General features: G+C 41.4%; 1 protein-coding gene across 1 annotated transcript in view; it reads left to right on the forward strand.

Moving 5' to 3' along the window:
• ST6GALNAC5 (ST6 N-acetylgalactosaminide alpha-2,6-sialyltransferase 5) overlaps positions 1–8,813 on the forward strand; it is a 126,257-nt gene extending 117,444 nt beyond the window's left edge. The window contains exon 5 of the mRNA XM_075936290.2: positions 8,221–8,813. Within this exon, the coding sequence (XP_075792405.1) occupies positions 8,221–8,452 (232 nt within the window). The 3' untranslated portion in view covers positions 8,453–8,813. The remainder of the gene's footprint in view (positions 1–8,220) is intronic.
• Positions 8,814–11,290: the final 2,477 nt, after the last annotated feature.

An 11,290-nucleotide genomic window follows, 5' to 3' on the forward strand; every position in this document is an offset into this window, starting at 1 on the left:
TTCTGTGTGGAGCCTGGACTCTGAGTTCCCTGCTGGCCCCAAGTTCCATGTGGCGCTTCTACTTTGAAATGTACAAGAGCCCCAGTGGGGACTCTTATACATTTCGAAGGTGGAACATCACCGCTGTGCCCTTGCCCCCTCCCACTGAGCTGGAGCTGGAAGGAACCAGCTTTTAAGTCAGCACCCCTTTTTCTCTTCCCCCCCCCCTCCACCCATACTACCTCTCTCTGATAGAGGTAGCAAGGAGGGAAGCAACTAGTTGACTAGTGTGTCGACTATCTGATAAGCTTTTACTTATCAGAGAATCTACTAGACGATTAGTCGCTTACATCCCTACACCAAAATGCAAAAGCAATCTATGAGTCAACTGGAAAAAGTCATACTCTCCTTGCAAATATTAATACAATACTTACACTGGAAAGATGAGAAAAAGGCATGCACTCAGGCTTATACAGTTTCTCTGGAATGTCAACTCTTAATTTGATTAATAGTGCACAAACATAGAACAGTAAAAATAAGTAATAAAGCAGCACAGAAAGCAAATAAAGCCACAAATGTGAAAATAGGAAGGGAAGTAAAACATCAGGTGATTGGTGATGGGTATTTTAAATGAATGTTTAGTATTACTATGCAAGTGAGACCAGTAAACACAGATAAGTTATCCTTGTTGAAACTTTCACATTTTGTGTGTTACCAACTCAAAGAGTAGAAGCTTCAGAGAATTCTTTCACACATGGCTTCAGAGTTTGTAGACAGATCCATTTTTTAAAAGAGATTGCAAATACAGTCTTCATCCTGCAACATAGCTAGCATCACACCTACTAAGCCCATTGACTCATAAGAGCCAGAACTAGAACATATAGAAAAGATCTGGCCTTAATACCCCTCCTGAAACAAATTCTAAAATTTAATGGAAATAACTTGTCTAGAACCAACTCTAACTGAAAGGCCAAGCAAATAAACAGATTCCATGGCAAAGTTCTTCCAGTTTTAACAATTTACTCTGTATTAATTAGTAACACAGGATATTTTAAAAAAATAAAGATCAAAGTCTTCAGATATCTACAACACTCCAAAACAATCTGTTAAAAGACTCCTTTCTATAATTTAAGCCATTAACACCTATGTAAACTTTCTTTGAAATGTAATCATGCAAATGTCATGAGCTAGGCCTATCCAGATAATCCTTATCTACAAAAAGAACCTAACTGCTTTACAATAGAAAAACACCAATACAAGTGAAGTCAGATCCTGAATTAAGATCTGCTAACGCAGAATCTCTCCACCCTCTTTATTTGTGTGCTCTTGATCTGTCCCCCTCCAAACAAACTAATTTTTAGCTCTGGCTAACATCTCCAGGCAGATTGCCTCTTGTTAGCAAACTCAACATGGCCAAAAGCAAGCTCCTTATCTTTCCCTCCTGATACTAAGTGAAAAATATTTTGGTCTAGAACTGCTGAGGAGTCACTGTTTTGCGTTTGCTCTACAAGTCTAACAGTGGGTGCTACATTATTCTTTTCCCCCATCGTATTTTCCTGGCATATTTAAGATCTTGTCATTGCCACCAATCAGTTGGTAATTAATACCAACCCCTCCTTACTCCAGCCTCAACAAGAAAAGGGAAGATATTTGACTAAGCTCTTTCTGTTGTATTGAGACAATGAATTTTCTACAGCAGCATCCCCATCTCCCATATAGCCACATGCACCAACCCCCAGCATATCAGCATATCCCCCATACAGCCTGCTTCCACGCCCCTCCCCCTTCTCAAGAGAGAGTCCTATATCTATCCTTCTATACTCCTATAGAGAGTCCTATATCTTCCCTTCTCATGGAGTCCATGAGCCCAGGCACCAGCCTGAGTTCGGACATCTCCATCTCAATTAAGCATCCCCTTAATCTGAGTCACACAAAGCTGACAGTGGCCAACTGGAGTTTTTTAAAATATTTAATCCTAAAGTTCCCTGATCTTGCTCTTCTGCCACAATATCCGAGTATCTGACTTCAAGTACTGCTTGGGCAGGGAGATTATTAAACATTCCAGTAGTAAGTTGACAATCTTTTTTAAGTACACACAGCAAAGGATTAGCACTCTTACTCCAAAAGCAAATTAAGGAGGATGATCACCTTCTGTGATTCTTTTTTTTAGGGTTCAGGGAACAAATTGGGGGCCAAATCTCCCTCTTCTATAGAGAAGCTCTTGCTGGAGGTTAAAAAGCAGAAATATACCACACATCTTAGTGCTTCCTTGTAATTATCCTTGCAAAGTCAGGGATTTGGGTTCCTGTAGAGATCACAAGAAGTGAGATACCATAATTCCTTCAATCCTGGGGTACACGAAAAAGCAACATTCTTTCTCTGAGATATGAGCCATTCTTTGTGGATGGTCCTGCCTCTACTGGTTCCTATTGCAACCTATCTCCAGGCGTTGCACTAACATTTGCTGGGTCCCTTTGGGTATGTCTTCAGTGCACACTAAGCCCAGGTTTGCAGGACCCAAATTTTTTGACTCAGTGTTTCTTGCTTGAGCATCTACACTGCATTGTAAACCTGAGTTAGCAGTTGCTGAATACAGGTTTCACAGCTGTGCTAATTCACCTCCTTGGCACTTCATAGCTCTTCCATCTCAGGTCGATGGCTTGACTGGTATCCATGTTGCAAAGGTTTTATCCCAAGTCACAGTGGGATTTAGGCTCTGAGCACCCTTCTAGAAGGATCTGAGGCTCAGGTCTGTCCTTACCAATCCTGGTGCCCTACATGTCCTGAGCACCTGCACATCCCCCACAGGCGGGGAAGAGATAGGGGAGAGATTGCTTCTCTGTGGGTGCACGAAGGCTGCACTCAAGGGCGGCAGGCGGCAGGAGCAGGCAGGAGTCATGGGCATCAAGTGGGGAGCAGTGCAAGCTGCTGGCTGGAGCTGCAGCAGGATGCAGCCCCACTGCCAGCTGAAAACAAGTGGTGGTTTCACCTTCCGCCAGAAGAGAAAACAATTGGTGAGTGGCAGGTGGGCACAGCCCATGGGGACGGGGAGGGAAGGGCAATCATGCCCCAAATTTCATGGTGCCTTATACAGCTGTGTATTTTGCATATTGGTAGGGATGGCCCTGCTGAGGCCTCTCCTCCTCAGTGTTTCCTGATGCAGGTCAGATTGATTTGTGTATGGACAGAGGGGGGCCTGGGTTGAGTTTGCAGTGCCGACATAACCAAACTTCTGGCTGACCAGAAGCATCTGCTGGAAGGACACAAGAGGTTGATGTTACTTCTGGCTGCATTAGCTCCTGCTAGGAAATCTGAGGCAATCTCTAAATGGTGTCCTATTGCGCAGCCAGGCTCCTACTCCTTTTGCAACCCCACACAATCTGTTCGGCACTTAACAGCTACTTGGTGAGGGGTGGCTGGTCCCATACATAGTCTGCTTTCTGCATTTGGGGAGGAGCTTTGCCTGAGGAAAGCTCCAGCATGGTTTTGTGATCTTCCCACTCTCGAGCTTATTCTAGCCCCTGTTTTAATTGCACAGTATGACTAACTCTTTCTACACCAGAGGCAATTTAGAGTCAGGTAAAAAAATTATATTTTCCTATCAAGAATTCTCTTCTTTGGCTGCCAGGTCATTTGTTATTTATGGAAAGTTAGGCAAATTGGTGTTAAAAATCCTGTAATTTATTCCTTTAGCCACCATGTCTAAACGTGATTTCTTACTATGTCCCATTCCCGCTTGCCTTAAATCCAGTAGCTATTGTTCCTAGTTCTGTTGTTGGGAGTTATGCCTTTTATTTTCAATTGAATAGCAACTATTCATAGTGGGGTATCTCCTTCAGTCCTTACTCATTGAGCTCTGAGAGCGCACAGCCTGAATCAGGCCTGCACAATTCAGACCTATGTAATCAGGAGCAAAATGAGATTCCAGAGGCAATGAGCACTGGAGAGAGGAGGCAAAATTATCCAGAAAACTTAATAGCCTAAGCACAAAATCTGTTTGTCTATACTTTGGCATGCTGACTGATGATAAAGAACAATGACATTTTATTTGCCCTTCAAAATAACTAGTGCTCACCCCAAATGAGCAAGTATAATTCTGCAATGCTGCTTTACAACCACTTCTAATTTGTAAAAGAAGGGATTGACTGGAGTGGGAGATTGGATGGCCTTGTTTTTCTGCTTCATTCCTTTCAGTGAAAACACTGTTTGCTATATTCTCAGGTACCAGTGTGGGTGGATACCATCTGAGGGAAAATGTGCACTGAAGTGGCAAAAAGTAAATGATTGACACTAGATACAAGTGCTTATCGTGTGTCAGCGCTGGCATGCTATTAGTGGGAAAGTGTAGTATATTTTACAGACTGCCATCCAGCAGTTCCCTCCCAGCTGTGCTATTAATATGCATGCTAACTGACAAAATTCTGATTAATGTCCAGTATCAAGTAGTGGTAAAACAGCATCTGTTTTAATATTAATAAGTTAGATGACTAGCAATTTCCTGATAGAGATTATTCATGCGTTTCATTTGCTGGTGACACAAGTTAATTGCAGTTAGGAGAGAACATGGTACAGCTAAGTTGGGTTATTGTGTTCAGAATTCAGATCCAAACCCAGCTCTTCTGAAGTTCAGGGGTATTTGGAACTGCAATATAGGTTTGGCTTATACAAGAGAAGAGAAGACTAAACACAAAACCCTGGGTGCTCAAATGTATTTAGGCACCTAACTCCCCCTGGGAATCAAATCCCTTTTTAAGCTCTGGGCCAAAGTTGTTGTGATACAGATCTGGTTGTTCCCTTCCCCTGAGTTTGGCACGTTCTTATACTGGTTTTGGTTCAGACCTATTTCTAGTAGTTGTCATTGAATTAAAGGAATGACCTGGAATTTCTGGAACCCAATCCTGAAAGTTCCAGAAATGTCATGAGTGGACATTTCTACCCATAAAGAGCCCAACTGAAGCCAGTGTGGAGTCATTCACAAGTCGTGGGCCTAAAAATAACATATTGCTATGCAATAACCATGGGCCCCAGCCAGCACAGGATTAGGCCTTCCAAGTCTTGGATACACAGGAGAGTTTGGCTTGTTTTGGAAGCCATCAAACAAAGCAAAGGATAAGATCCAGGGGAGTTAAATTCAAGGTAGAGGCACAAGGAGAAGCAGGGTGACGCAATACCAATGAATTATTTGCTTTTCTGTTGCCTGGTCCCAAAAACATGGAAGTTCCAATTCTGGACCCTGAAGTCTAAATGAGTTTCTACCACTCCTGCTTTAAACAAGGGGTAACTTCCTAGTAGGCTGATATGATGGGAAAAAAAATACAGGACTATGTAGCACTATTCATGATGGGAAAAGGAATTCCTGTCTAATCCAGTATGCTGGATACCCACTATTTTTAATATTAGAAGATTTATCTGGCATTGCTGGGGTCCTTAACTCAATTAATTTTTGATTTTTTGGAAAATAAAATTATACATGCTTCAATTAAATCATTTCTCTCCAGTGGGGCTGGGGATGAGGGATTCAGTTTACAGGCTGCCCCAGGGAGAGAAGACAACCCCAGCCCTCTCTCACTGCAGCAGGTTGGGGCCAGGTGAGAAGCACCTTTCCATGGCTGCTGCAGCTCCAGTGAGAACAGCTGTGGGAGGGGTGCATGTCCCCTGGCTGAGGCAGGTCGAGGTTCATCTGCCTTTGGAGCACAGGGGGCAGAGTGAGGAATACAGCAAACTCTGCCCTTTCCCCTAGCTCCCTGATGAAGAGGAACAGCCAGTATCATCCCTGTATGAATTGGGGTGGGAGGGAGAGCTTTAGACTCCCCCGCCATCCCTAAAGGATGTTAGGGGCATGAGGCGCCCGGGGCTGAGGCAGTCCTGGATGCGGGAGCACCCCCCAGCCAGCCCCTTTCACGTGCCTGGTGATTCTCTTTTCTGTTTGAGTTTATGAGAAACAACCCAACTCCAGATACATCCCATTTTCCTGGCATAACCAAACCCTTTCCTTGCTTTAAGTTAGGAAGCTGTATACCAAATTTGATGCTCCTAGCTCTTACCTTTTAGGAGAAGTTCTTGAACAGACAGACTCTCTCAATAGATAATACAGCCTTGAAAATGATTCTTAAACGCTTAGGAGGTGCCAGAGCCAGTAAGTCCAGAAGAGCAGTTTAGCAGGAGTGATTCCTAAGCAGTTAACTTGTTATCACAGTAAAAGCATTTGTTAGATGGATACCATGAACTCGGTTCTGATCTCATAAATCTAATTTTACACCAGAGTATTTCCAGTGTTTTAAAACAAAGTTACCCCAGTTTTATAGTAGGGAATATGTATATGTGTGGTGGGGAGGGAGGGGGGAAGAGTAGGGAGTAGGCTTCACATGTAAAGAAGCAATAATTCAAATAATATGCACATACATGCCTATGTACAAAGCAGTTCTGATTTTCTTTCTGAATACCACATTAAAAATATACCCTGTTGGATTTATGACAACAGTATAAACCATTCATCTAAGAGATTTATTTTTCTTTTTAATACATTGGACTTTTTATAATAAACTTAGTGTGTGACATTCATTTGAAATAGAGATATAGAAATCTACCGTGGTGATAGATTAAACCATCTATATTAAATACATATATAAACAGGATTTTTAAAATAAAAAAAACTGACTCGGTAGATGAAGTAATAATTGATTTTTTTTTCAGTTCTCATACATATTCCAATGAGGCTATGTACAATAAGAATAGAATCAATCTTGTTTTTGGAAATGTAATTTTATTGTTAGTGTGGTGCTGGAGGATTGATCTCAGTATTGTATTGTGTTATTAGGAAGCTAGACTGATTGAATTAAAATGTTAATCTAAGGGATAAATGGAAAGCAGAGGTAATATTTTACATTTCTGCTGCACATACAGTGTAGAGAATGGTGAAATAAGGAAAATGATACAGAGAACTGTGCAAGTGACAGATACTATACAATAGAGATAATGAGCAAAACCAAAATACTTTATTTTATATGCGATTTGAAATTGAGATCAAACTCTAAGTAGTTACTTTTTCAAACTGAAAGTAATAAGCTCGGTATTACAGCTGCCAGCCCTGATTCTGCATTGATCTATTAATGCCAGCTCACTGCACAGTTTAGAACAACTTCAGAGCTTCTGCGAGTCACAACAACTTGGAACAACCTTGTGCAGACCATTAGGATGGTGCAGAATAGTCACAGTAGTGCATTCTGGCCAGCTTTAAGAATGTGACATAGAAGAATTATGGGGATTCTGCATCAGCCAGGGAACAGTACTACACTAGAGTTGTTTTGCGTGGGCCATATACATTCCATTTAAGTTACAGTAGTAACACTGGCTTGGGTTTGTTTTCTTGTGAGACCTAATTAGCCATGCCTGTATTAAAGGTATTTTGGAGGATAATATGTACATTTTTCCAAACAATATAGAAAAATCAAATAGCAGAGCAAAAATGTGGTGTTAGAATTAAAACCAAGCACCTTTTCTGTAGCAGGTACCATCCCATGAATCAAAAATTGCTAAAATGAGCTATGTCTCACATACATCTCCTTCTATTTAAAATGTTGTACCCTGTGGCCTCCCTGCAGGTTGATGCGCACAGGGCTACAAGATCTAAGTGATGCCCTGAATGAATGGCTTTTATTTGTGCCCCCTACTATATAAAAGTTGACACTATAAGACGCATTCATTTGTGCACTGGTTCCATTTGATTATAAAGTTAGCAAGAGAGAGTTGCATCATAAACCTGATATGCGTAGGAAGCATTCATGAAATTGTGTGGTTATATCTGTGTGCACCATGCTGGGAAAACATTCACACAAGCAGGTGAATGAAGAGAATGAGGTGACCGGCATCAACTCCTCCCTCCCTTTCCTCTGGTTCAATACAGTATACACCTCTGCATGCACCCCTCCTCTAAAGTTACAAACTGAATATAAATCGCTTTTAAGCACCATGCTTCACATTTCATACAGCAATGTGGCACTGCAGCATACTCATCCTCCCTTCTTTTTGAGCCAGTGGAGCCCTTTAATAAAAAGGAAAAAGAAAACCATCTTTGCTTCATTCCAGTACTGCTTAACTATGCTAGAAAAATACCAACTGCAAGAAATTGAGTTTAACTGGGACACAAATTATTTGAGCCCACCAGCTTATTTAAGATAGCATCTTTTTTCAATCAGCACAAAGAACATCTTTGGCTTCCACCTATTTTCTTTTTTTCCACAGGGATCCTAATCATCCTTCAGTACCTTATCATTATTATGAACCTTTGGGACCTGATGAATGTACAATGTACATCTCACACGAGCGGGGACGAAAGGGCAGCCATCATCGTTTTATCACAGAGAAACGAGTGTTTGAGAACTGGGCACGGACATTCAATATTCACTTTTTCCAACCAGACTGGAAACCAGAATCACTTACTATAAATCACCCTGAAATTAAACCCGTGTTCTGAGGAATGAATGCACAAAACTGTAATCACAGTCATCTCCTGTATCAAGCTTCAGGGTATTGAACCTCGAAGAACAGCAACCCAGTCTGAAAAAGCAAGGTTAACTGGATTTGTGGGTGGAGACTGCTACAATATTCGGGAAGTTCTTGTGAAGGAATACATAAAAGGACATTTTGTTTCCAAATGTATCGTAATCCAATAATTAACATTGTCAAGCCAGTTCACTTCTTATATAAGTATGTGATCTGTAAAAAGCAACTTGACTCTCATTAATGGGATGTTTTATTCATTACAGTTTTTAAGGCACGTTGCCACCGAATTTTCATAGTGAAAACTTAAAATATTTATTTAATGGAGGTTTTTATGCAGGGTAGGCCAGTATTTTTCTAATTCACAATTATGTAATTATCTTTCTTAAGCCTTCAAATCCAAAAATTATTGCTGGTCGTGTAGAAAGGCCTAGCTTCTTGTTTATAATTTTTCTCTCTGAAAAATATGATTCTGTCTAGCATGTAATTAATATTTGATCTGAAAATGTTGTATTTCTTTTTAAATTGCTGGGCTCTGCTCCAATGTAGAGTCTTTAACGGCAAGAAAATTCCCATGTGACGATCATGTGTGAGATGCTACGGTCTGACATTGCACATTAATATGAAAATGGCAAAGAAAATTCCTTTTGATGTAAAAGTGCTCATGCAGCTGTGATGTCAGGCTGCTCTTTCTTAATGGAGAGAGGTAGAGGGTAGGGCAAAATGTACTCGATTGTATTCTGAAATATTGCCACCATGTGCGGCACTGGGCATATAATTAAGAGTGAAAAATGAGAGGGGTCAGTATGGGAGGTGAGAGGACTCTCAGAAATGCCATCATGCTGCTTGGCCTTTTGTATTTCCCAAAAGGAAATTGTATTATATTAGAAATCCTCCCATTTCCAGCTGCAATCTGCAAGATTGCCGGCAATGGATTAAGAGTACATGAGTGGATGCCTTCCCCTATGATAGGTACTTATGTAATGTTCCTGAGTCTACACCAACCAGCAGAATAGAAATCATATGGCATTAATAACATAAGATACAATGTTACCTCTCTAAACTCTTTCCCGTCTGTTTCCCCCATAACTTTATTCTCATAGATCCTGGTCACATTGAGGTTAAGAGCCCAAGTGGATTGAGTTCAGTGGTTTTAAGACTGTCCCCTTGAGGACAAAAAGTAGCAGAATGTGGCAGGTTCTTCACAAGGTGCTAAGTGGATGTTGTGAAAGACAGTGATATACACTAATAGTTCTATATATGGAAATTCACAGTGGGTCTTATTGGGTAATACTGGCTTGTGCATAAAGATGATTTCATTTCCAGTGTTTTGTCCTTTCATGTCTCAATTACTAAAACTCAATCACATCTTCAAATTAATTTCTGAGTATAATTTACTTATTGCATGAGTGCTATAATTCAGATATAAAGCTCCCTCATTATATAAAGAGCAAAACCCAAAGCTACTGTTAATGGTTGGTCTTAAACTTTCTGAATTTACGATAGTTTAAAAATAAGGCAGTGGGATCACGCTGGGTGTACGTAATTGCCTAAATTCACACTTTGTGAGAATAGCTGTGCCTTCTGTGGAAGTCTCTGCAATGCTTCATACTCAGCGGGCACATAAACAGAGGTGGTATTTGGTGAGAAAAATGGTTGTACTGGGTCACATAGCATAATTTACACCAATTCAGCAGTCAGTGGGAGTCTGAACAGTAACTGCAAGGAAGTAGCAGGGATGCAGCAATGTCCTTCTTCTTTGTCTCAGTTGTCTTCCCTCCCTGCTACTTCGCCCCCCCCTCCCTTGCAAATGCTTGAGTGCAAAACTGGTACAAGTGATGCTACTTGGCCAATTATTTACCCCCATTCTCTGGCCATTTTCTAGCTGATATTTAATTTCCACCATTTAGGACAGGGGGTTCTCAAACTTCACTGCATCATGACCCTCTTCTGACAACAAACCTTGAGCCTGCCTCACCTCTGCTTCCCAGGATGGGGGAACCATAGCTTGAGCCCACCATCTCAGGTGAGGGTCAAAGCCAAACCCCAAGGACTGCAGCCTCATGAAAAGGACCTGAGCCCTGCCCTCCAGCTTCAGCTTCAGCCCTGGATGGTGGGGCTCTGCTTTGGCCAGCCCAGGTTGATGTCACACACTAGCTCAAGTTGAGGTAACTTGCTAAAAATGAGCCCTATGGATGTGGTGGCTTGGGCTAGATATCAGAGTACAAGCCCTCTTGATTTCGCCCTGGAGCCATACTAGGTGACTGTGACATAATGTCCACGCTGCTATATCAGCACCCTAGCTCCAGTGGAGGGCACTTGTTTCTGGCTACATGGGCAGGCTGAAGATGTACCCTGAGAGTGTGTCGACACTGCACTGTAAATAGAAATAAGATACTCAATTTGAGCTATGCAATCTTATTTTGAAATTGCTTATTCTGTAATTTGGTGCTGTCTATACAGCACCAACTTTCGAAATAACCCGCTATTCTGAAACGTACCTTGCTCCTTGTGGAATGAGGTTTACAAGGACATCAGAACAGCGAGCCTGTTATATATCGAAATAATGGGCTTGCTGTGAAGATGCAGGATAGCTATTTTGAGATATTCTGGTATTGTAGTGTAGACGTAGCCTTAGTAACTGTGTTTTAGTCCTCCCATATTATGTCATGGCACCTGAGAAAAGAAACAAATGGATTTTAAACTAATAATTATGTGAAGAGCCATTTCAACCTGGCACCTGGCAGCATACCCAGCACTGAGTGCTAAAATTACTAAACTTTAGTCAAATTGATTTACAGAGCATGTTAAC

Source organism: Pelodiscus sinensis, chromosome 9 (genome assembly GCF_052426305.1).
Source record: "Pelodiscus sinensis isolate ZL-2025 chromosome 9, ASM5242630v1, whole genome shotgun sequence".
NCBI classification, from domain to species: Eukaryota; Metazoa; Chordata; order Testudines; family Trionychidae; genus Pelodiscus; species Pelodiscus sinensis.